General features: G+C 37.1%; 1 protein-coding gene across 1 annotated transcript; it reads left to right on the top strand.

The window, feature by feature from the left end:
- Window positions 1-26,077, top strand: Smp_041770 (serine/threonine kinase; the record flags this gene model as incomplete). The annotated part of the gene is made up of 16 exons (XM_018797190.1): window positions 1-22; window positions 121-199; window positions 389-555; window positions 592-700; window positions 736-823; window positions 856-943; window positions 1,561-1,667; window positions 3,183-3,345; window positions 5,595-5,945; window positions 10,849-10,964; window positions 13,080-13,577; window positions 19,709-19,867; window positions 22,030-22,192; window positions 22,512-23,155; window positions 25,499-25,655; window positions 25,719-26,077. The coding sequence occupies 16 exons, from the start codon at window positions 1-3 to the stop codon at window positions 26,075-26,077; spliced, it is 3,270 nt and encodes a 1,089-aa protein (XP_018652256.1).
- Between the last annotated feature and the right edge of the window lie 1,218 nt (window positions 26,078-27,295).

The following is a 27,295-nucleotide window of genomic DNA, read 5'->3' as shown; positions in this document are numbered from 1 at the left end:
ATGAGCAAAATCCCCAGAAAAGGTGAGAGTTTAAGAGGTCATGTAAAAAATCTGTACGTATAAATATCTTTTTAAGACTTCGTATACCTGTACTCACATTCTAACTGACCTTTTATTTAGTCGTCGCCCTTCAGAGCAAGAAGAAAAACAAGCAAATTAAGAAAAACGCCACAAAAGACAAATCTACTGGAAACAAGTGGTAAGTCTTGTCCTTGTTTTTACGATTTTACTGAATGGTTTTGTTACTGTCAATATCGGCATCTTGGAACGTCGTGGAACCACGACGACCACTGTCCTGAATAAAAAAATCAAGCTTTGTTGTTAAGAATACTAGACATATAGCATTAAATGACTTACTTCACTCTGTTTAATGCTTTTTCCATTGTAGCAACGGTGCTGTAGAAGAACGACTTCAAACACAGGACGACTCCATGCCAAAATCTGAACAAGAGCCAACATACTGTGAGTACTCACGTGATGAAGAAGTATTGGAGGAGGAAGAAATTCTGGGCAGTGATGACGATGAGCAAGAAGACCCTCGGGACTACTGTATAGGTTGGTACTCAATTTAAGTTGGTTAATTCAATCTAGGTGGATACCATCCTGTTAAGATCGGGCAGGTATATAATTCGCGTTACCACGTCGTCCGTAAACTTGGTTGGGGGCACTTTTCCACTGTGTGGTTATGCTGGGATTTATGGTTAGCTCAATGTTACATTTTACTAACATCCATAGTTCAAAACGTTTCGTTGCAATGAAAGTAGTCAAGAGTGCTCCGCACTACACAGAAACAGCTCTTGATGAAATCAAGCTGCTGTCATGCGTAAGTTTCCGGCAAAAAAATAATTTAGTTAGGTCCGCGAATCTGCCCCAGATGATCCATTCCGGAAGAAAACAGTTCAATTGCTAGATGATTTCAGAGTGTCTGGTGTAAATGGGAACCGTATCCTTTTATCCTATTGTTCATTTACTCGTACCCATCGAGTTTTCTAATTACGTCATTCTGGTATGTATTTTCACCATCTTTATCATCGTAGTGAGATTCCCTGGCCATGCACAGTCATACCCTTAGACGTCGAAACTGGGTCCACCCAGTAATTTTCGCTACAATCTGCCGGTGTATGGGATTCTATGCGTAAAATCACCATGGTACCAAACAGCAGGAATATCTTGGCAGCTCTTGAGAATATCTGGCTTGTTGCATACTTTCTGCGATGTATATCTCTAATTTGCTTTGGCAAACTACTTGCCATTAAAATCTCCATAATTCATTTCGCCGGTTACATATACCTTACGCGCAGACTTCCCGATGAAGCGCACTGATAAATTCCAACATCCAACATTCCTGGGTCCTCGGTAGTCCATGCATTTGCTTTGTATTGTAATTATCAATTAGCCATAGGCAGTTTAATAACTATTCAAGCTACTTGTTATCAGCGTTTAGGGCTTGTTCTGTAATCATTGTTTTTAAGCACATGCTATCAACCACAATATGCTTAAGCTCTTATGTCTCGTTTTTCCGAAGTCTTCATGCCATGGTTTTTTTTAACTATTACTTAGATGTCTGTATGATATTTGAGGTTCTTGGCCATAATTTATTAAAGCTTATAATCAGGTCTCAGTACCGAGGCATTCCGCTCGAAAATGTTCGTTCTATTATTAAACAAGTAAGTATAGATTATCCTATCTTCCTTCAGTGTTCGCAACTTCCAAGTTGCTGTTTGTGTCGTTTCCGCGGTCTTGCTTTTATTGTGCTTCTAAATTATTGATGCTCAAGCGAAATTAGCCCAAGCCCTTACTATATATATATATGTATAGAGAGAGAGAGAGCTAGTCAATAAACGCACTTCGTTGCAAACATTATCCAGGAAACTTACAGTTGGTAAACTGGCTTGCCAGTATACCAAGTATTAGTTTACAAAGGACGTTCTTGGAAATTCAAATAGATTTCAGTAAATGTTAACCATTGAGCAACGTAGTGGCCGTAATAAATACCTGATTAGAAAGACTATCAACTTATTACAGTGACGCGTGAATTAACTGCTGGTTACCTGGACCATGAGATTTGTTTATTTGAGAGGTCAGGTTACTTCGGCACGTTTGATGATAAGCTAAGCGTATAACCATCGACTAAATCCTCGAGAGATATTTGGAATTTTTCCTCACAGATAATCTCTGATATTAAGTGGACATTTGTTGTTTTCAGCGTTCATTTTTGAGGACCAGATGTACCGAAACTGGTTTCTATGTTATCTCAGTATTTTGTAAAATAGTCGTATCATTGATACAAGAAAGTTCCATATCACTCATTAAGTGGGCCCTACTCATAGCATTAGTAGAAGCTCACTGAGAGTAAGTTTACGAAACGTTTGCGTTTCCCTGTAGCTTGTGACAATCACTAAGTTTATGATCCTAAGTTAGGAGGTCGCGGAAATTCAGCCCTCTCCCCCGAAGTATCAATACCATGTAAAATATACTGAGCGAGTCAAACAGTTTGTTATGTGAATTTTCATCCCGTTCAGCAGTGTATGCAGTTATATAATTGCTCCCAAAAAGCAGTAATAGGTTAGGTCTATGGAAATTTTGTTTACTCATCTAAACACAAATGTTGGCACAAATAAACACGCCACACAAACAAATCAAGCCGTGAAATGATAAATAGAGAGTGAATACGATCATGAAACAAATGAGTAAAAATAAGCTAACAAGGATGTACGATGGGAGAAACAGTTCATCTAAGAAAAGTGCTATCAGAAAGTCTTTCTGCTTATAGCTAGGCCGCCACTACTAAGCTGTGTCTGATAACCTTAAGTCACTAAGTTGCGTTGTCTATCGGACCCCAACCAAAGCGCTGTGATAGACTGATGACAGTTTCATACAATTTCCTTTCACATCCCAACACTGTATCATACAGTGAACAATTCCGCTTTTCCAACCATTTTTAATATTGGCAAATAAAGCACGATATTTTATGTTTGGTCTTGGCGTGTAAAGTAACCAAAGAATAGTCATCGTAAGTATGTGTGGGATTCTCACTGTCGCCGTTATCTAAACTGTTAGACCCTTAAAACTTACTCATTATTCTTTTATAACCGAAAAGACACTGGATTTACTGTATGTTTTAGGCTTTTAATCATATAATAACTAATAAATTATTTAATAATTGATTATCTTATCTTTAGACCCTTCAAGGACTTCACTACTTGCACACAAAGTGTCACATTATTCATACAGATATCAAACCGGAAAACATTTTGGTTTGTATTTCTGATTCTCAAATTCGTAGGATGGCAGCGGAGGCCCTCGATGCTCAAAGGCGAGGTGTACAGCTGTCAGGTTCTGCAGGTGAGATTTTTTTAGTAACAATTTTTTAATTGATTACAAAATGAAGCTTAACTGGTATCTGTACAGAATAATCTAGCAAGTCAAGTTATCATATTCGGTAGTATTTTAAATCTTTGGTGGATTAAACTATAGCTCTTGACGAGGTTGTAATATCGCGATTCATTAGTTTAAATACCTAACTCTTCGTTATCGACAACACGTCTAGTTCATGTTTTAACTACCCATATTCAAATACACCGTTGATATCGTTTCACAACGATGTGCAGAAGTCTATACTTAATATCTAGACTGTATCATATCTCGCTGAAAATGGGGAGAATTGAATCATAAGACAAGTCATTTTGTAGTATACACTACCAAATGCTTTGTAAGGATATTCTAGTTGTTCGTGATTCGCATAATTAAGTTTTATTCTCTCACAGATTCACTAGATTGTGATGGCACTAATTATCAAACATTTTGTTTAGACCGTTATGGTTTGTTGCCTATAATCACTAACAATGAGTCCGTTAACGTAGCTACTGTATATGTTAAACAATCATTAACTCATCCAATACTCATCCGTCCCCAGTCTACTAACCATAACTTCGGGATGGTCACCCATGTCGCTTGTATTTTGTATTATTAAGACTTTAAGTCACGTGATCGTATTTGTATGAGACCATAAGTCACCACAACCATTAGATTTTAATATACACATTACTGAAGTATTTTTAGCATAAATCTAAGTAAATACTCTATAGTTAATTCACTAATTAAGGGATGATACTAGATGTAGTAGCAGTTAGTGAGTTAAATAGTTTAAAATTAGGATTTTGTACAAACACCATAAACCATTTACTTAGTGAATGTCATTAAAATATGGACTAAATCTTCAGTGAATAACTTTGCTTTATGATTCAGAGTTGATAGCAGTAGTGCAAGTGCATTCATTATTTATCGTTCCCCAAATTGTGTGCTTTAGTACTAATCCATACTTTTCGTTCCTCGAATTCATCTCCGAGTAGCGTCATCCATTGTTTAATCTTTCTCACTGTCATTATACCCATTATATTGACTTTGTATTCTTGTTAACTTCGTCTCGTGGTGTCAACTTGGCATTGCATCTAATTCACATTTGTACCAGGCTCTATAAATGACATGGTTATTCTCACAATCCTAAGGTACTGTTTGTTAACTATTCCTCAACTGAATTATACACTATTGATACTTTATTGAAAATTGATGGTCACCTAAATAGATCTTAGGGGTGATTTTATCCGGGGCTCTCAAATTTGTGTTCACTTGCTGATTTTCTACGTAGCACTGTAGAACTCTTGCGTTGTAATTTTAATTCATTATAGCGTAAGCTTTCAAGTCACAAGTTAATTTCGTCCTATCTACACTGTTGTTGTCCTAACTTACGACTATTCTGATCGTTCCAAAAATCTGCATTTTGCTGAATATTTAAATGCTAACATCATGCGTAACCTATTTATTGACACCTGAAAGCTATTCATATTTTTTAGTTGCATAGGATTTATTCATTGGTAAGTCACTCCCAAACGTCACTGAAATCTATGTAGGGTTTGGTACGTCATCTTTTAGTCTGCTACCCAAGCTTTTGAATTATAATGTGGAGAATTTTACTTTTTACTTGCACCTGTTACTCCCAATGGAACATAGGCCGCCGGCCAGCTTTCTCCAACCCACTCTGTCCTGGGCCTTCTTTTCTAGTTCTATCCACTTTTTGTTCATTCTTCTCATGTCTGTCTTTATTTCTCGGCCTGTAGCTCCTCCGGGGGCTACTGCCGGTCCCAAGCCCAGGTAAAGGAGGAGGGTTGGGCATGGGGTTAGCGACCCCATCCCGTAGAAAAGCTAACTCGCTAAAAAACGCTAACCAGAAAAAAATAATTCAAACCATTTAAATGTGGAGAAATTAGGTGTTTAAGACATTCAAGTTTCTCCACTAGGTCTCAGGTTCAAACCTTCTCCATTCACTCCAGTCTGGGCACCCAGATAGTATCACTATTCATCATAGATAAAGTATAACAAGCCGAGTACATAAATCTACTCAATAAATTAGACAAATCCCACTTATAAGGTCCATGAATCTACAATTGATTGATCACTGAGTTGTAACCAATGCCATGTACGTCAAGTTTTTAGTACTGATCAAATTATATTAGTCAAGTTCATAAATTTTATAGGTAGGATAATGAATGTCCTTAGTAGGCTTTTACATATGCTCCATTTTCTTATTCATACAGTGAGCACTGCACCCAAAGAAAAACAAGATAACACGAAGATGACAAAAAGTCGCAAGCGCCGTCTAAAAAAGCAACAAAGAAAACAACAAGCACTTTTAGAACAGGAACTTGATGAATTAGAGGAATTGGAATCACAGGAGCATGAACGTCGTTTGTTGGATATGGGACTGATTCCTGCTGACAGTGAACAAAACCATGAAGAGCCAGAACAAGTGGATGAAAAACCTAAAAGGGATTCAGAAATATCCCCAGAACAGTCATACTCGAATGAGGTTAATACTACTCCCCCAACAACAGACTCATACAATATCAGTCCAAGCAAAGATTGCCATCCTACAACAAATAACACTGGTAAGTTACTGTTTTGTTCATTCTATCTGAAAGAGACCACTAAATTTCAGTCGTTTCATAATTGTCGACGAAATTACTTATGGCTAGATTTGTAAAGACTTCATAGTAGTGACTTGCTCTATGATAGTCTTAATAGATTCTTAGTGTTTCATTTTAAGCTTTCAGTTGGTACCTCGTATGTATGGTATAAATCAGGTGTTACATAGTAGATCAGCTTGGAAACTGATTTACATGTGTTTAATAATCATAAATTCACTTTTTAAATAAGTGAAGATTAAGGGTCTTGTGTAACTGCTAAGATCAATGCCTCCAACAGCAAAAATCAGTGAAGATAACAATAGGTGAACCAAACTGAAGTAAATAAGACTAACGTCCTTGTTTTCAAAGGACTAGGTACCATCAAATTTAATTTTAGAAACGACTGGCCATTGAAGTTGAACACTGATGGAGGAAAGTTTTAGTTGCGGCTACTTCATTTCAATTACTAATTGCTATTAGCAAAGTTAACTCATTTGCTTGTTTTTTTAAAAAAAATATTTTTCACTCAATTTCCTGATGTAAAGCTTAGCAGCCTAAACCTAACACAAGGTTTCTATACACAAAAGTACTACTTAAGTCTGGTTCGTCCTAGATCTTAGTACTGGATTGTTCTAAAGTAGAACTCAAGTATTGGTCATCGGAAATTTCATGAAGTTTAGTTTGGATTCATCCACTTATCTTCAAGTCTAGGATCGGTTCTAACTATTGATCGACTGTTTACTTTTAGCTTTATGGCAATGACAGTAAAATTCATATTTTAGAGCTAATTGTTAGCCACCACAGCTTAATTAGTTAATCTGGCAATAGACGATCTCATTGATGTCTTATTTTTTTGTCTGTGTATAATTTTGCCAATGAAAAGTGGTTTGAAATGTGTGTACGTTCAAACTATTGTGTTTATATGTTTTTGCATATTTTGTGATGTATCAGTCATCATGTATTTTATAATTTTTATTTATACACATAAATATTGGTACAAACGGGTACCAGATACATATGCGCCCCACAAATCAAATGAGATTTGTGTGAGGGCTGTGATACTGCTCAGGTGCCCAAACTGAAGCAGATGGTTTTCTTAGGCGGCCACACCCGGAGCCTTCGACCTAAAGGTCTGATCCACAAGGCAGTGGAGCATCGTGAGGCGATGCAGTCCCATGGTAGCCGGTGACCAACAATTGGTTCATACGCCATTCGTTCCTTCAGGATACTGGAGCTCATGTGCACCGCTGGTTTGGAATCAGAGTTTTCCAACTCCCCTAGGTGGACTTTCCGTGTCCACCAACCCGGTTAAAGCGCCGGACATTCGCTTTTCATCCTCTCAATTTGGTAAACAACAGTAATGCCACGAGAAGGCAGTGAGTAGGACTTCCCTGGCAGAGGCTATACTACGCATGGCCATGTGTAGATTGTTAATAATCCACCCCAACTTTGAGTCATCTTGAAATTGGGCAAATCGCTGGTACCATAAATTCACTTTCAATTTCCTGGAGGCCGTCACGTTGAAAATATGTTGAATAATTAAATTTATATCTCCTGAGAAATGGCTCTTCTCACAAATCAGTTCTATGACTTAGCTGTTCAGTTTTTCCTTGCCTCGACGATATCTAACAGCTAGCAATGCTGTAGTATTTAAGTTCCAATATTTCTTCTGTCCTATCCTGCTGAAGTATTTTTTTACAATCAAACTTAATGGTTCGCATATCCAACGGAATCCAACAATGTAATCCGGTCTAAGAACAGCCATCGTGGTTCTCTTTACACCAAAAATCTCTTCAATCTTTCGTTAACTAGTTTAGACTATCCATCTCAACTATTTGACAGTTTGACCTCATCAGTAGTTTGAGCAATCCAACTTCGAAAATTCTTGTTATCTACTGTTAGTTTGGATGTGTGATCAGTTTTCCAACTGTTTTACAGCCATTGGTGGTGTTTTACTTTTATCGGAAATTTAGTGTATATGCATTACGTGCAAATAATTTATTCTTTATGATGCTCACCTATTGCCCATTTTATTGGATGAACTGTACTTAAAACTTGTTCGCAAAGCTTGTTACTGTAAACACTCATACTAGAGGAATCCAAATCGCGTTCATGTTCATAAAGTAGATGTCACTCGTATGGTTCTGAAATATGCAACGTGAGGCAAAAAACGTAATTTCCGGCCTCCTTTAATTTGACGTAAACCAACGGAGCCACGTAAACTCAAGTCCAATGACAGAACTAACATTTCCAAAATCCAGTATACAAGCATCTATTCAAGGAAGATGAAAAACCTTATTATCAGCCTTTTTCAAAATATCATCCGAATCTCTTCACGTCTCGTCTTATTTCAGTCATCGACGCATACCTAAGAAAAACTCAGAAATCCCACTAAAGGGAACTAGTAATAAAAAGATTCAATATATTTATTGAGGCATATTTAATAAGAACATTTTCTCTCTATCACCCGAACTTCTTGTCAATAACTCAGTCCAATTGTTTGAATCTTGATCAGACCATTTGCTAAGACTCCATTATCATGTTTACAATGCAGACGCCTAGCATACAAGTAAAATACTGACCACCTAGTCATCTGGTTAAGTGAATATTTAATTAAAACGGAATATAAACCCCCGATAATTGATTGGATAATAATGTTCAAATTTTTAGTGCACAGCTTCATTTTCAATTACGGATCTGAAGGTCGTGACCATAAAACAGCCACTTCAAGACTTGTGTAAACGTTATAAATCAAATAAAAAAACTATGCTCACTAGTTCAGTTATGGCTTTTAGGCCACAGCATAGTATTATTGCAAGAAATTTCCTCTTGATTAGATTGGGAATGAGGATCGCAGTTATATTACTAAAAAGTTCATTAAATGAAATGTCCAACAGGTGCCTTAACAGAACAACGACTTAAAATAAAGAATATTACTTGATCGTCTACATGACCCATTGGGAATAACAGGAAGCTTCTTTATTTTGTAACACTTTGCTTCCATGATACAATGATAAGCAATATGTGCTTCCAAATCTGTTCGTATAGCAACTACCCTCAGGTGTTCCAAGAAGTCGGTTTTTTTCTCCCGATAAGCTTCCTATTCCCGTTCGTAGAAAAAGCATAAAAAACCTTTTTTCTTTGTTTTCGCCTGTTCTGGTAGTTGGTTCAGTGTTTATGGATACTGCGCGTGCTGTTGTCTCGGTGTTAGGCTACGCAACCTCCATTCCATTCAAGGCTTGCAGCAGTATTTTGGAGGACAAAACAGCTCCCATTAATAACCCTACTAAGATGTCGTCCATTCAAAACGACGAGCGAAATCCTACATGGTTAGGCAATCAGAATGATGTCCCAGGTTTCATCAGTTATGGAGACCCCAAAATTAGGATTCCTAGCCCACTTCAACCTGGACAAAAGCGTACAGCTTCCATTTCTGTCGATTTCACTCCATCTGAGTCCTCAACTGTCTCCCATGCAGATGCTTGCAGTTCTCCGCCACATCGCTCATTCGTCCACCTTGCTTTCTCTCCTCTGGCTGATCGACTTGTCCGGAAATTATCCTGGCCATTCATCTTCAGTGAGTATTTTATTCCACATGTACATCAATGCATCATCTGCTTGCTTCACAGTTGATCCGATTCCGATTAGTTGTTTTATATTACCCTGGTAACTCGTGATATCGCTTCAACAGTTCTCCTAGGTCAGTTCTGAGCACGCACAACAGTACCAAAGAAATTGACGATAAGGTGTTTTAGTCTATGTTTCAACACTATCTTCACACAGAATATAACGATAAAATGGAAAGAGGAATGAAGTTCTTGAGAAACAGCAGAGGACTAAAAGTAAATAACAAAATTCAAATAGGGAATTCAAGACAAAGTGATTCGATATTCAAGACTTAGCAAGATGAAGATGCAAGTGCTCTACTTTAACTGATTCCTAGTCAAAATTTTGAGTTTTCTTCATTTAATTGATACTGACAGCATCAGTTAGTAAATTTGTAATACGTTACTAATGTGCAATACGTGTAGATGAATACGATTAACAAATTCGATCCCAAGAAGTATCGACCAGTCACACTATCCTGCTTTAATCCTCACTATTATTTCCACAATGTTAATGCTTCTCATACGGACTATACTATTTAGTTTTTCCACTCAATTCGGTGCACTGTACTTGTTTATGAAAAGTGAATACCTCACTCTCTTTCAAATTTCTACATGTATGTCGAAACCGATTGTCCATTTTGATACTCAACAGTCCATCCAAGTTTGTTGATCATGAAATTCAATAACCATTTATTCTTCAAAATCACCCCTTTTCTGAGATTACTCATCTGATTTTAACCGCCTATCCTTTTTATATATTGAAAGCTTTCGTTCTTGTGATGGTTATTCTCAGTACCATCCATTGCTCATTTTTGATACGTTTTATGTTCTAAGCATTATAGCTCTGATATGATTGGTCAGATTGCCATCTTGGTGTTCAAAACATTCCTTTAATAACCGAATATTAGTTAACTCTCATGGTCAGTATACTAAAAGCTAACTAACTGTCCCCGGTTAATTATCAATACAGTCGTTTTTAGGGTTTTTGTAACGTTACCGTTTTCCCAGCAACTAGTAATATTTATCATTCTTATGTTTGCTTTGAGGTTTTCGCTAATATTTTCTTTATTCGATAATACTCGTTAAATTTTAAAGTTAATGCTTTCTCTCAGCCCTCACACAAATCTAATGAGATTTGTGAGGCGCATATGTATCTGGTGCTTCCTTGTACCAATATTTATGTGTCTAAATAAATAAATCTTTGCATAAAATTACGTCAACTTCCTATGTTTTATTATAAAATCCCCCTAATTTCGTACTTTTTTTGCTTTGACTAGGATCACCCAACGCCTCTACAATGCCACAGTGTAAAAGTGACACAGAAGAGTCAAAAGATCATACTAAACATGAACAGAATAAGGGTCCAACTGACTTGTCAGAAGAAAGTGATCAAGTAGGTTTCATGATATTCTTTATCCATTGTGGTATAATCTTCACTCTGCCAGATAAACAAACATTGACCTCGTTAGCTTATAATGCAATTTTTGAATGTAGGCTAAGACTAATCACACTAAATATCAAAAGTGGCTAGGTGATACCTGTTACTAAATCACTGACTGTCCAACGTTCTCTTTTTTTAAATGAACGGTCATATTTCAAACATGCTTCTACTAAACTAGTATTCTGGTGCTGGTTGCTTATATTCACATAAGTAGTATATGACGATGGCAGAAAATGTATTACACTAGAAGATCAAGAAGGAAAGAACGGAAACGAAACGCGATTGGTATGAAAATGCATGAACAATAATAATTGGAGACTATGGACTGATATTTGCAGAAGGAATGGTCAAGATTGAGACAATTGATTGGTAGTTTGCAAATTAACCGTTTACTGTATGGTTGTCAGGTTTTAGTGAGATAGTTTGCAATTTCCGTATCAAATACATTCGATTGTCCTCACTCGTGTTCTCATTCACTACAGTATCACAACTCATGTCACAATCTTATTTGGAACTGATGAGTACAACAGTGTACCAAATTTTGAATCATACCATAGGATTTCCGTAATTAACTCATGGAACTAAAACTAGACCGTATCCTACAATTAAAACTGTACAATCCCCGTCACAGATGGTTGTCATACATGGATACATGCAACTTGTTAAGATTATTATTCACCATAAGGCAACCACGTCTACTCAAACATTTTAATTCGCTTTGGAATTGTGTTAAGCTAATGCTTAATCTGTTAAATGGTTTCAAATTTGTGGGTTCAAGTTAATATCTATTTAAGAAATCAATAACCCATGTATTGATCCTCGTGGTAGATGAGAAAAACTAAGATCACGTCTCAGGTTACACAAATAAAGCTAGTCTCATATAACAGTCACTACTCATAGAATTATATATACAGTTATACAAGATCTATCAGTCATCCTTGTCTCTTGATCACATTTATATTTTATCTTCTGAACTATCCACCTAACTGTTGATATCTTTGTGTACTTTTAATTTACATGCAATCGATTATTCGGCTATAGTCTATAAAAAAAATGCGTCCTTGCATCTGTGATCTAAAATAACATAGGAACTAATCTTAGCTAAGAAATACCTTAACTAAAACACCAGTTCCTTTTTAGAAAATCTAAACGATATGGACTTTAAACAGAAAAGTATTAACTGGGGACCAAATACAGTAATTGTCTTGTGTTGCAAATCTATAATTTTATATAATCATTCAATTTACAACAGAGTTAATCATTTAACTATTGAGTAGTCGGAAAACTTGGATTTCTGTCTCTGCTCTTAATTTAGTACCTATTACTTACACCTTATTTTCAGATCGAGATATTGTTCTATTTTTAGAAATCATCGATTAATTGATTTGAGTTGCACAGTGAATTTCGGAAGTTTTGTTTGCTTTGTGAAATGTTTAACTGTATACTGTATGATATTGCTTTAAATATTTCATTTAAGCACAAATTCATTCATTCTTTAACATTCTGAAAGCTTTGAAGTAGTTTCATCCATTTAGCTTCCCACTATAATAATAGTATTTATTATAATTATTATTTCCTCTTCTTTGTTTTTATTAATATCCTCGACTTATTAATGTAAAGTCCGGGATTTTTATTCTAATGCTGCACCCAAGTCCGACGTTTTTTATCTAACCATTAATCCATAGACGTCCGAAAAGCCGTACTAATTAATTAAAGTCAAGCGAATAAATAAATAAATTTTTTGAGCTCACAAAACTAGTATAGTTCAGATCAGTAAGGGATTCTGTTCTATTTGGCGCATGATTTGTTGATTGAATGTTTCAACATACGGTAAAAAAAATCCTATTTAGATGTTTTCACTCGATCCAAAAGCGACCATAAGTAAAGTCTGTAGAGATTGTTAGTGTTAGTGTTGACAAGTACAGACTATAATGAAGAAAGGAATCAATGATAAAAAGGATGATGGTACGTTGTAAGAATCAACATGTTTCTAAATCATTGTGACTGGTCACACTCGATTTTTTTTCATTTTTATGATTATCTCTCTTCGAATTGATTTCCATTTAGTTTGTACAAAAGGACAATGAAAGTGGCAGTGGACTGGCTGTTCGTCGTCGAGTTAAAAAGCTTCCAGATCATTCTGGTGCTGCCGATGACAAGGCTGATATTCCACTGGCTTCTGTGACTGAACCACAGAAAACGTCAAATACTGGTGATCGTAGGTCCGTAATCATTCAACCAGATGGGCTTTTGGCAGCAGCTGCAGCATCAGTGATGTCTAGTACTTCTCATTCTCCACCGGAATCCTCAGCAAACGATGGCCGAGCTCAGGTCAAATCGAATTTCACGAACTCAAGGTCAAATGGAACTGAAGGAAATGAAAAGAAACTTAATTCTGAGTCTAAATCAACTCTGACAGCAAACAGTACTGGTGAAGGTAGCTCCAAACGGTTGAGTTTGGTTGCACCATCTAATAACAATTCAGCTTCTGGTCAAAGTGCTTCAAACAAACGTCGGTCACTGCTTTTCGAGACTGTGATACATGAACCTGATGCTAGTAAAGAGGTAATTATCTTTAGCAATTTTCAAGGAAATTGATTGTAATTGAAGATTTAGTATTTATAATACTGGGATATCCACATTTAAAACGCAGATTTTTTTAAAAAGGTTTCTAAACAAAATAAATTGTTTTGGCACTTGAAACCTGATACAATAGGTTTGTTTAAAAAACTCATTACGACAGTCCAACTATTTATACTATGACCCAAAACCATATTTTATTACATTAAAATAACCAACCGATCCTAGTTAGATCACCATTAGTCGGTTACTCACAACGTAGAGCCTAGTACGCAAATGCATCGGTTCAAGTTGTTATGCCCCACTAGCACAGTGAGGTGAAACTGTCAGGCCAAATTCCAGAATGGTAGGAGAAGTAAAAGTACCAATGGTAATACAGAAGATTAGAAATTGGAGATACTATCCGAGAAGAAATTATAAATTAGTGAAATAAAGACAAAAAATATTACGAGGAAGTCGGAAGCTTAGAATTGAGAGGAAAACGGAAAATGGATACATCTGTGCCCTTTCAAATGATTTGGGCAATGTCATTCAAAGCCTCATACCACTGGTTGCAATAATCACACTGACCCCAACCAGGTAGTCCATACCTATCAACGTGGCTCAGTCCAATTGTCAGTGATTTCATGGACTGATGCCACGTTTAGGTTTGGCCGCCCCTAGACTTCTTCCAACTTACGTTGAGGTACGGGACGGTTGGGGGATATGTGACACATGTCCCGACCACCTCAGTCGATAAAGACTTACTACCTTATCGATCGATTTCCCATCTTTACCTAATATACCATCCCTATCCTAGGCATTGCTTACTCAGTGGTCCAAAAGTAAACGACCGGTAATCCGACGACACCTATGATCGAATATTAGTAACCTACAAATATCTTCTGTTTGTAATGTTCATGTTTCACAGCCATAAAGTAGAACAGAGCAAACTGCTGCGCAACAAACTCGCCCTTTAGTTAGAAAGTATGTCTCACCTACTCCACAAATGACGCAAGTTGCCAAAAGCCAATCGAACTTTCTGAATCCGTGCCGAGATTTCGTTAGAACACTAGTCCTGATATGACTCCCAAGATAAGTGAAGCGGTCGATACGTTCAACTACTTCACTCCCTATCATTAATTCAGGCGATGACACAAGCCAGTCCCAATGTAAGATTTCACATTTTGAGGAGGAGAACTGCACACTAAACATGCTTGGATTGTTGTTTAAGTTGATCAGACTGCATTTTGTCAGCATCTTCAGCATACAAAACTATATCATTTGCGTATTCTAAGTCAACAAGTAAATCTCCTGGTAGATGAATCCTTGAAAAATCAGACTATAGAGTACTTACTTCATAAGCGATGACAAAGTTAAATAAAAATGGTGAAAGCGAAGAGCCCTAACGAATACCACTTTAAGTAACTAATTCTGATGACAGTTCTCCATAAGCTCTGAATCGACTGGTAGTGTTCCAGTAGAGAGAGCCTGTACAAGGTTGATGTATTTATTCGGTATACCTTTGAATGACAAACACTGCCACAGAACCTCACGATCAACGGAGTCAAACACCACCTTAAGGTTAAGGAATACAATTATTGTTAAACGTTGGAAAGTATGTCTATGTTCTAGAACATGGAAAAGGGTAAGTACTTGGTCTATGCACCCACGTTCAGGTCTGAGACCAGCCTGGCTTCCTCTTCATAAGCTCTAGTTAGGCGTCGAAGTATTATTGAGGCTAATAGTTTTAAACACCGGCATATAACAGTGTCAGCATGTAACCTTAATCAGTCCACGAGCTAATCGTTGTCGGGTATGAGATACCCCAACTTGGATAATGGAAGATGGTTGCACAACATCATAATGATGCATTTAATTCATAACGGTCAAAATAGATGTTCTGTTCGATCTTATTATTGTGAGCTATTGCTTTATACGAGTGGGCTATCCGATTAATGTCGAGCAATATCAGTTGTCACTTTTAACAGTTACCGAATAACCCGAAGTGTTTTTCGTTTCATCCATAAACTGAACTTATTGGGTTGAAGGCATTTCAGCATGATAGTTCACAACTTTCAATTATCTGATAGTTATCAGCTTCGGTTGTGTTTGCAGTTACTCTTGCGCAGGCGAAATCAGTCAGTTAGCGACAACGTAGGACCAGGCATCGGTCCAAGTTGCCATACCTCGTTAGCATAACAAGATGAACACCGGATTCATAGAAGTAATTAATTTAGTGGTGGTAGTATATAAAGAAAGATTGTATATAAGGATATGGTATAGGAAGGAAAAACGTTATGAAGCAATTTTAATCTCAAGGTTTAAGGGAAGATAAAGAGTGTATACACCTACGCCATTGTGATCGATTCTGAGCCATGTCACACAGTCTCCAACCATTGGTTACGATAGTCACGCGGACCCCAACCAGGTAGTCTGCATCTACCAACATGGCTTAGACTAGAAGTTAGTGACTTCAAGCACTGATGCCATGTTTTGGTTTGGCCGCCCCTAACTCTCTTCCAACTTTCCCTAACACTAGTCATCATAGCGCGTCGTGGTAATCGATGTTCAGGCATACGTAACACGTGGCCCAACCATCTCAGTCGATGAAGATTCATGACCTCATCAACTGATTTACCATCATTCCCTAATACCCTGTGTCTAACCTCACTATTACTTACTTGGTGATCCCAGCAGATGCGAGCGATATTTCTAAGGCATCTGTGGTCAAATACTAGTAACCTATGAGTATCTTCTACTCTTAATGGCCATGTTTCGCAGCCGTAAAGTAGAACAGAACGAACTGCTGTGCAGTATACTCGTCCCTTAATTGATAGACGGATATCTCGTCTTCGCCATAGTTGACGTAAGTTGGCAAAAGCCAAACGAGCGTTTTGAATCCGTGCTGAGATTTCGTCAGACACCAACCCATTAGGGCTGATCAGACTTCCAAGATAAGTGAAGTTGTCGACGCGTTCGACTACTTCACTCCCTATCCTTAGTTCAGGTGTTGACGCAGGCCAGTCCTGGAGTAACAATTTACATTTGGATGGGGAGAAACGCATCCCAAACATCCTGGCATTATTACTCAGTTCTAACAGAAGACTGCATTTTGTCAGCGTCTTCACCAAACAGGACTATGTCATCTGCGTAGTCTAAGTCGATAAGTGAACCTCCTGGTAGGAGATCAATTCCTGAAAATTCAGTCGAAGAGAGTGTTACTTCCAGCAACAGGTCTATAATGAAGTTAAACAAAAATGGGGATAGTGGACAGCCTTGTCGAACACCACTTGAGGTTGTGAAATCAGATTACAGTTGGCCATAAGCTCTCACTCGACTGGTAGTGTTCGAGTAAAGAGCCTTCACAAGGTTTATGTACTTCTGAGGTAGACCTTTTAATGACAGACACTGCCACAGAACCTCTCGTTCTACAGAGTCAAATGCTGCTTTCAAGTCAAGAAAAACTATCATTGTCGGACGCCGATAAGCGTGTCTGTGCTCTAAAACTTGACGAATGGTGAATATGTGGTCGATACAGCCACGACCAGGTCTGAAGCCAGCCTGATTTTCTCGTGTTTGCAGTTCACGAGTCTTAGTTAGGCGCTAGTATTTTAGATACTATGTTAATCAGACTAATCCCTCTATGGTTATCGCAGGATGATTTTGGCCCCTTCTTATATATTGGGACAATCAGAGATTGTGACCAGTCGGATGGGATTACGTCCGTTTCCCAGATTTTAGCCAGAATATTAGTCAACCTAATCGCTAAAATTGGACCACCATATTTAAAGACCTCTGGAGCCAATCCATCTGGACCAGCTGCTCTTCCTCGTTTCAGATTACTTATAGCCTTTTGAACTTCAAGTAGGGTCGGGGGGCCTACTTCAATGTTCCATTCAGGTTTTCTGGGAATAGTGGGTAGTTGTGCAGTAGCTGAAGGCCAGCTAAACTGCTCCTTAAAGTGTTCCGCCCATCGTTCTAAACGTTTGGGTTGAGAGCAGATAAGGGTTCCGTCTTTTTCCGAGATCGTCTCACTTACACTTGACTTCTTAATTCCGGTTTCTTTTATTAGTCTGAATAGTTGCCTGGTGTTGCCTACAGCCGCTGCCTTTTCCATCTCTTTTGCTTTCGTTGCCCACCACTGCTCACGATCGTTCCTTAGACTTTTAGTTAACCTAGATCTAATTTGTTTACGCTCTTCGTCGTGTTCAGAGCCTGATGGGATGAGTTTACGCGAATCCATCAGTGAAATAGACTTAGAGGAAATCCACTGGTTTTTTGGAGCCCTATGGTTTAAATGACTAATAGATGTTACTGCTGTTTCCACAGCTGTTCGTATGTCTTTCCAGGCAGCATCTGGGTCAGTCTCGTTTACAGAACTGCCTAGATGTGAACTCAGTAGTTCCTGGAATTTACATTTGGATTTCTCGTCTTTCAGTTCAATCCTAATGGGTCTTCTTAGTGTACTTTTCCTGCGTCCATTGAGGCGCAGACAAATGCGTGCTCGTATTAAAGCGTGATCAGAGTCTAAACAAGTATTCCAATACGAGCGACAATCTTCTATTGAGCCTCTCCAACGATGACTGATGACAATATGGTCTATTTGAGTCCATCGTTGGTTTGGTGCAGGTGGTCGCCATGTTAGACGATGTCTCTCCTTATGCTTAAAATTAGTGCTTGCTAAAAACAAACGATTGTCTGAGCATAGTTGCAACAGACGATCACCATTATCAGTTCATTGAGCCGGAATACTAAAACACCCACCTAAATGTCTTTGTGTTTGATTTAAGCTGCCTACCTGGGCATTAAAGTCACCCGCTACGACTACTATGTCTGAGCGCTTAGCTTTCTGAAGAAGCTCAGAGAGTTTTCTGTAAAAGTCATCTTTTACTTCATCATGGCTGCAGTTAGTGGGAGCGTAGGTAGAAACGACGAAAAGGCAACGACGTGTGTCCCTATCCTTCCGAGTTCTTACGGAGCCACTTAGCCGGACAGCACACAGGCGACTGTCAAAGGGGATTCATTCTAATAGTGCCTGTTTTGCCCTTGTACTTAGTGCTATGCCTACACCTGCAAGTCCACGAGAACTAGCCAACGGGTCGCCAGATACACGGAGGGTGTATTTCGTTGGCTGTCCATTTTGGCGAGGTGAGATCAAGTGAATGACCACACTGGGATCTTGTATGCGTGTTTCGGAGACACAGCATACATCAATGGTACGAGATTCTAGAGTTTTAGCTAAGGAGGCCTGTTGACCGATTTGGCATAGGGTACGTACGTTGAAGGCTCCAATGTGTAGTTTGGAGCGAGGTTTTAGTAGACCTGGGACAGCGTTCCGCGCACTAGAATCGTTGGCCATGGTGACACTTGAGGAGGAAACCGAAAGAGAAAGTTTAGTGTTGAAAGTCAAGGTAGAAGGAATAGTAGGAATTGAAGAAGAAGATTGATTATGAATACAGTGGTCTTGAGTGCTGTTAGAGGTATGAGGGCAGTTATCACTTCCCGGTTGCCCACACTGTGGAAGGATTCTTCTAGAGGTACCTGAAAAAGAAATTGGGTTAGAAGTGGTCTTAATGACCTGAGAGCGTGACCGCAGTGCCCAAGGGACAACTGCTTGAGGTCGGTCACACACGACCTTTTTGTGGGTAGTTTTTGTGTTAGCTCCGTTCTTCAAAGGACCTTACCGCCGGAGACGGATATCCGTGGGATGAGGCGAGGTGTACATTTTTAGGGTCGAACTTTTCTAACCCCACCCCTCCTTGTGGGAAGGCAGCATCGCTGTCATGCTGGTTGTCTGAAGGAAACACCTTACTGCTGTCACACCTCTGTACAGTCAGCAGTACGACTTCGCCTTCGGACCCTGGGTTTGCTGCTTTTAGTCTCACCGCTCTTCAAACGACCTGCCTGGCATGGTAGGACCTTGAGGAACGATTGTTCCAGCCAGTATAGCTCGATTGAATCATCACGATAGGCAAGCCCGACCACCACGTCAAGGTAGCAGCAACGATCGGGAAAAAAATATGGAACGCTTCACGATTTTGCGTGTCATCCTTGCGCAGGCGAAATACCGAATATTTTTTTTAGACTCATTTATTTGACTTAATTCATTCTAATGTACTTTGTTTATTCCGTAGCCATGTGATATTGAAGTGAAAATCGCCGATTTGGGTAATGCATGCTGGACTTATCGTCATTTTACTGAGGATATTCAGACTAGACAGTATCGAGCCCTGGAGGTTCTCATTGGCTCCGAATATGGACCACCCGCAGATATTTGGAGTACGGCTTGTATGGTATGTGTTTTTTATGTTTAGCACCTTTTGTGTTTCGTCAAAATAAAGATTTATATCAGTTCTGTTTAGTAAGTCACTATACAAGTTACATAGCACTTCAGACGTACTGGTTTCTGCTCACTACAGGTACGTTGAATCTGTACAAAAGTACTCAATACACACTTGTGGCAATATGACGAACTTGGGTGTAATTTCTGTAATCAAATTCAAATTTTACCAAACAACCGGTTTTTAATTTATTCAAACACTCTAAATCATCACTACACCCACAGCACAATAACATTTACTTGGTTATTATCAAACTGAAATACCATGTAAACTTGTAGGAAGATTTGTATTATTACTCGGAAGAATAATATTTTTTACACATTTTCCAATGCATAGAGAAAACGTAATGAAAAAGAAATACATTTTTAATTCAGGATAAAAATTGTCAGGTTATTCTATCTTTATAACAAATAATCTTTCTAACTATACTAATTGTCAATATAAAGATCACAGATGTAGATCTATGGACATAACTTCCGATTAAGAATTCTTCGGTTCACATTATTAGATGCTACGAAAACTCAAGTGAAAAATAAACCAGACAGACAGACGGCATCACACCATTAAATTGAAAATAATATTTGTACAAGATCAAGCCAAATGTGGCTGTGAACGTGGGAAACAGTAATTAATAAACTGAACAGTAATTCGTATAATAATGATCGATAGGTCAAAATTATGCTTATAATAAGATGGATATATATAGATTAAATTTAGTCACTGAATATTTATGCAACAACAATGTATACAGAATAATAGTCCATTAATAGGTCCCGGAAGTTACCTGTACTTATGTCTTCACTAGGATATAACAGTGGCAATCCAATTGAAAACAGTATTCTCTGACATTTATTGTTCTAAAGATTGCGTACTGTTTCAAGGCCAAACAGATCACACGACGTCACGAAGCTAAATGGTTTGTAGAGAATAAAAATATGGTAGCCTGTTGTGAATGTGCAGTTTATTCCTACGACCTACGTCACTCTGAACGACATTTACATGATATCAACATGTCTGTGTATCCGTGATCTCTGTAAACACTCATCCGGCGTTTTGGATGCATTTAGTCTTCCTACTTTATCATAACTGGTTGATCGAGCGTTAGACCGTGTACATTGTTACTGTATCAAACCATAGAACATAAAAATATTCTGGCGACAGGAATGATCACCTGATATATATATATATATATATATATCAAACGGTTTACCAAAGCCTATCATTAGGTCAGGAATTCAAGTCTATTTTAGAGTACCGACAAGTTTCTAAGGCATCACAGATATGAATAATTGAAAGGGGAGTCACAGGTTCTCCCAATTACATTCAGTTCAGGTTATTCGTATGATTCAGGTGAAGTATCAACTACATCAACGACCAATGACATTATTGAGTCACATTCTTACCGTAAGGTAACGAGATAAAATGACCACCATACTTAACATTGTAATGCAACGAATACATGCTCACATTCTCTACCTAATGTTCATGTTTCATTCAGTACATGCGAATTATCTCGTAATACATCTAATTTCTATTACAAATTACTAGAACTGTAAAGTTTTGTATTTTTTAATTTATATTGCTCTAAAATCAATAATTCCGATTAGCATGGTATCAGCAACCATAAGCAAACATTATTTAAGCCTTTCAAATTCTCTCTATCAAATCTAATCCACCGCTTTCATTATCAAATAATCAACTTAATGTATTCCATCCATATTCTATTAATGAAATTAACAATCCAATATCGTTTATATCCGCGAATGATTCGCTCCAATCATCTAGTGAAAATTTCGCTGTAAGTCAAATATCCATCAACCAGAAAGAAAATCCTCACATATCCCAGAAAGCCTTCACCATTGCAAGAACTGATTATGTGTGCATCCAGTTTTCACCAACCACTCTCAATCCGTAAACATTGCAATCAGAATATATGAAGAGCTATAAGGTAATATACTCCGTCTGAATCAATATATGCCACAAATAGTACGTATCTCGTATCTAATGTTAATACTGACCTCAATTTTGTTCACTGTCAACCAGTTTAATTACAGTTGACGTCTCAATAGACTATTATTGATATATAATACATCAATTACCTTTTTCTATTATAGGCTTTTGAATTGGCTACGGGTGATTATCTTTTCGAACCTCATTCTGGCGAAGATTATACACGAGATGAAGACCACCTAGCACATATCATTGAATTATTAGGCCCCATACCTAGAAATATTGCTCTTTCAGGAAAATACTCCCGTGAATATTTTGATAAACGAGGTACGTTAGTCAAACGCTTTTTGCCAAACTTAAAAATAGATTAGTATCAGTATGTATCTATGCTAATTGCTCACTTAAGATTCAACCTGTTCTTAATAGAAATGACAAAAAGTTCACATAATTGATAATTAGTCCTTATCGTTCCAGTTATCCATTAAGACGATGGATTAGTGTTTAAAGCACTTTTAAATAAACCATAAGGTTTTTTTCTAATTGCATAAAAGAATAAAGGTTTGTTTACAGTTTTATTTTGTGTTCCTGTCAAAGGTTAATATAAAAATTGAAATCATATGAATTTTCCTTTGATTCCAATAACCAGCTTGTTTACGTCATATACATCGCTTGAAACCTTGGAATTTATTTAATGTCCTCACTGAGAAATATGATTGGCCACCAAGTGAAGCGGCTCTTTTCACCAGTTTTTTGGAACCAATGCTCGCTTATGATCCTAATAAAAGAGCTTCCGCGTGGGATTGTTTACAACATTCCTGGATAACTGGTCAACCGTATTCCCCATCAGTTGAGGAAGGCCTACCAAATCATATCCCATTTGGAGTGAATATGCCAGATCCATTGATGGGTGACGTCTTATCTAATCCTAGTACATATTACCATCCACATATCAATCAACCAAATGTTGTAGACCCCGCAAACACTGCTGGCTTGTGTTACAGTCAACACCCACACTTAAACAAACAATATCCGACAGTTCATTGCGTTGCTCCACAATCTAGAAACAGTCGTTCTGTCAACTACATACCACCTGAACTATCTTTCAGTGGAAATGTCAATCCATCTGAATATCACTTATCCTATGGTTCCGAAATGGTTGTGGGTGGGGAGAATATGCCGAATCGTAGTATGTGTGTACCGGATTCTCACTTTCAACCATGGTCTTCAAAACTTATGGGCTCAAAACGACTAGATGTTGTTGGCAATGTGGATGGTACAATAAAATTGGATGTAAGTTTTTTTTAATCCCCATTGATGTACTTCTAGTTTATACTTAGCTTTGAACAGGATTCAACCATTTTGATTGATATTTTGTTCACCTAATCTTTAATCCTAAACCTTGTTATGATTCACATAAAGGTTCTATTGACTACAATGGTCATTTTATCCTAGTTTATTGCAAAAATTTACATATTTACCAATTTGTACAGCTTATGACGCAAATGAAATATCTGCCTGCAAAGCAACGCCTAATGCACTGTTGAAAATGATTTATGAAAGTAGATGATATGCATTTGCAATCATGAATGTCTTCGAAACATTGCTCAGTTATAATAGGACCACTATGTAAATAACCCTGAGGTGAAACGTTAGGGTATCTTGTAGAAATGTTGAACCAGTTGATAAAGTTGTTCATCCTCATCTCAGGCATCTGGCACCTGTGTTACATGTTTAGCCATCTCCTACTACGACGCGTATTAATGGCTATCGTAAGCACTGGTTTGATGAAGGGTCAGATAACTAAACAAAGGCAAAACCAGTTTCGAAGTCACATTGAGACATGACGGGAGGTATATAATTCTCAGGTAAGGTCCCACCGAAACCGAGCTCAAGGTTCGTCCCAGCTGCGTAGCTACATTCGTTGTTTATGTCCCAAATCTGTTATTCCACACGTTCTATACTCTTATTGGTTTCATTCGTTCTTATATTTTTGTATTTAATATTTTACGATCATGGATATTACCATTATCTTGACACCACTCCTAATCTCATTAACCCCTCTATCCGCGCTGTTATCAAATGTGGTCACTTGTACTAATGGATACCAATACCAGGACATATTCCGTTGATAACTGAACGACCGAACTGTTTGTTCTACACATATATTCCTTGATAAAAAGCTTATATCTCCAGAAATCCATTAAATCATATTGTAAAACATTGTTAATGGGACAGTTCGGGGCGGATGTACAACTCTTAGTAAATTTTGATAGTGTAATAAGAAGACGAAGATTATCAGAACTATGTGATATATTAGCGCAATACATTTCGAACAGTTTGATCACACATATACTTGTTAAGAACATTTATGTATAAAAATATAAGGTCAAGTAGATTAGAAATGGAAAAATGAAACAGGTTATAAGATTGATCCTAACTCGGCTTTTGTAGTGTTGTACAAAAGTGTAAAAGGGCGTATACTAAGGTTTATTGAAGCCTTAGCCGTATGAAAATTCAAACCCCCTTTTTTGTACTCAAAAACAGTTTGTTCTCACCTTAAGCCTACCCTGGTAATATTAGCTTATCCAAAGTGATGAGGTTTCAAATTGTCTTCACTTTATTTTCTTTATTATCATTGTCTCCTCCTACCCTCCATTTATAGTCTAGCTGGCCCTTTATTTTTATATATAAATGTTTATGTTTGTTCAGATTAATCGGAATGTATTGCGCTAATCTATCACATAGTTCTAATAATCTTAGTCTTATTACACTATCGAAATTTATCAAAGGGACTAATTATTTTAAACTCTTAGTAAAATGTTCCAGTATTATTCATTGAAACGTTTAAATAATTCATTATTCTCAACAAGATAGTCAAAATATATATGAAAAAGCCACACTGAATGCTTCTTTGTTTCAGTGTTTTAATGTTTATCTTAAAAATGTAACATTCATACAATTTTCTTTAAATTTTATACAATTAAGATAATATTCTGACTGCAATCGTTGCATGTTTTTCAAACACGTTCAAATATGCTGTAAAAGGAATATGATAATCGGTTGCTACCATTTTTATATCTAGAAATATCCTGTTCCATTCATCGAATACTTTTGTTTCACTGTACTTAAAAGAAAACTTAGTATTTGCCTAAATCCACGCTTAAATGCATTAATTTCAATGACTGTTAAATCAAAAATTTGTAGAAAGTTCAGTTATACTCATATATTCCCTGTGAGAAGTCACTATTCATTTGATTGTTCAGATCTATTTGACAGCAAACCAGTCATTCAATGCGTTTATTTCCATGAAAATATGATTCTTTTGTCTAAATGCATTTCACTAAGTATGTTCGTTCTTTCCTTTTCTTTTACAAGCCTGTTCATGTTGGGAATTTCATACACAGTCTACCAGATCTCAGTCCTGCTCCTAGTGATGACGATTATGACGAAGAAGATGACGATGACGACGACGAGGATGATGATGATGAGACTAAGGAAGGTGAAGAAGATGAAGATGAAAGTGCAGATGATGAGGATCCTCGAATGCATTCGTTACACCACCATCATCGTCAACATCATCATCATCATTCTCACTATTATGGACATCCATCTAATACATCATCTGTTTATCAGTTTTTGAATCCACCCCATATAATGCCGATAGAAACTTCTGATCATTCACATTATACTGACCCTTTAGCTATGGCAGTAGCTGCTGGACTACCACCTAGTAAGGCTGCTATACTAGCTTATGCAGCACAAGCTCTTGGACCAGATACTGTTTGGGCTGGTTTAGCTGCAGCAAAAAAACGTCAACAACAACAGCAACAAGAGCAACCAATGAGTAATACAGAAGAGACAACTTCCAATTCACTCACAAATAACGATCATGTCATATTAACTACCTCAACTGGAAAAGCTGATGATGTTGGTACACCATGCAACACTGATTCATTGCAACAACAAAACAAGGAAATAGATAATGAATCACATAACAGTGGACTTGATGTAGAAGATGTATCTAATTATTTCTCAACTTCACTTGAAGTACGTTCTGCTACAAGTTCTACAACCGAGGATATATCTAATACTCCCGATTATGTGAATAATATATCAGATATAAGGAATTTTGATTCTGAATTGCAACGTACAGTGAGTGAAACTATCACCCATCAATATACTGAACCGACAGAAACACTTACAGAAGCTTAGTTTTCAAATTCCAATTTATCTGATCTCTATCTCCTGTTTTGTGGGAACCACCTATAGGCTTTCATTTTATTACTCTTATCTTAATTCACATTCACTACTATCTCATAAAACAAAATGCCGTTTGTAATTTGAGTGTTCTTATTAGAAGAAAAAAAGATTTTCAAATTAGTTCATCTTATTTAATGATGTCTATTATTATTATTATCAACATCATATTAATATCAATAAATTAAAAGTTTAATGAACACATTCACCGATTAGTAATGGTGGTTTTTCTGTCAATTATGTCTTTTTTGTTTTTAGTTTACATTCATCATTTCCCTCAACACATGTGGTTGGTTTTTATACATCATATGAAACAAACAGCCTCGTAAACTTTCTCATATATATATGCATATAAAGACGTTGTTTCAATTTATTCTTTGCTTTTATCTAATCCAACATATCTACCCTCTCTCACAATTTATTTGAAACATTGTTCCAAGATCAGATGTAAAACCTGATATATATATATATATATATATATATATATATATATATAGTAGTTTTACTAACTACTGTACTATTCTTGTCAATAATTTTGTCATTTCTCTTTATTTTTCCTTTCCTATATAACAACTTGGACCTCTAGTTGTTTGAACACTGTGAAATTTCCAGTATTTGTAGACATTTCTTCTATCGGCATAACCTTGGCATTGTCCGTACCCATATTATATACATATATATATGCAATCCTCATTTAGGTTAATCATTTCGATTCTATATAAGAAAGAACCCTTTGCATATTTCATCATTACAAATCACTTCCCCACCCTCTTAACAGTCCCATTGTACGTTTTAGTTGCTCAAATTGTTTCTAGCAACTTCATGGGAACTGTGTTGTAAACTATACTCTTGTCATTAGTTTTTTTGTGTGCTTCCATTTTCACTAAAATCATTTTTCGTTTGCGCGTGTTTGTACATCTACGAACATATAACCACTACTGCGCATGCCGTTCCGTCTATTCTTGTGTTAGCAAGTGAAATAGAGGCAGTCAGTTGTGTTTTAGAATTTTTTAAGATTTAACAACTATTTGCTAAAAAGATTATTACTATTATCATCATTATCAATACTATCACTAACTGACAGCTGATGTCTTTTTTTTCATTATTCCTATTTCTGCAAAACCACTGAACAACTCATATTTCAACAATAGAATAAGACTTATTCAATGGTCA

This window comes from Schistosoma mansoni, chromosome 4 (assembly GCF_000237925.1).
Source record: "Schistosoma mansoni strain Puerto Rico chromosome 4, complete genome".
NCBI lineage: Eukaryota > Metazoa > Platyhelminthes > Trematoda > Strigeidida > Schistosomatidae > Schistosoma > Schistosoma mansoni.
This window is presented reverse-complemented; position numbering and strand designations above follow the sequence as displayed.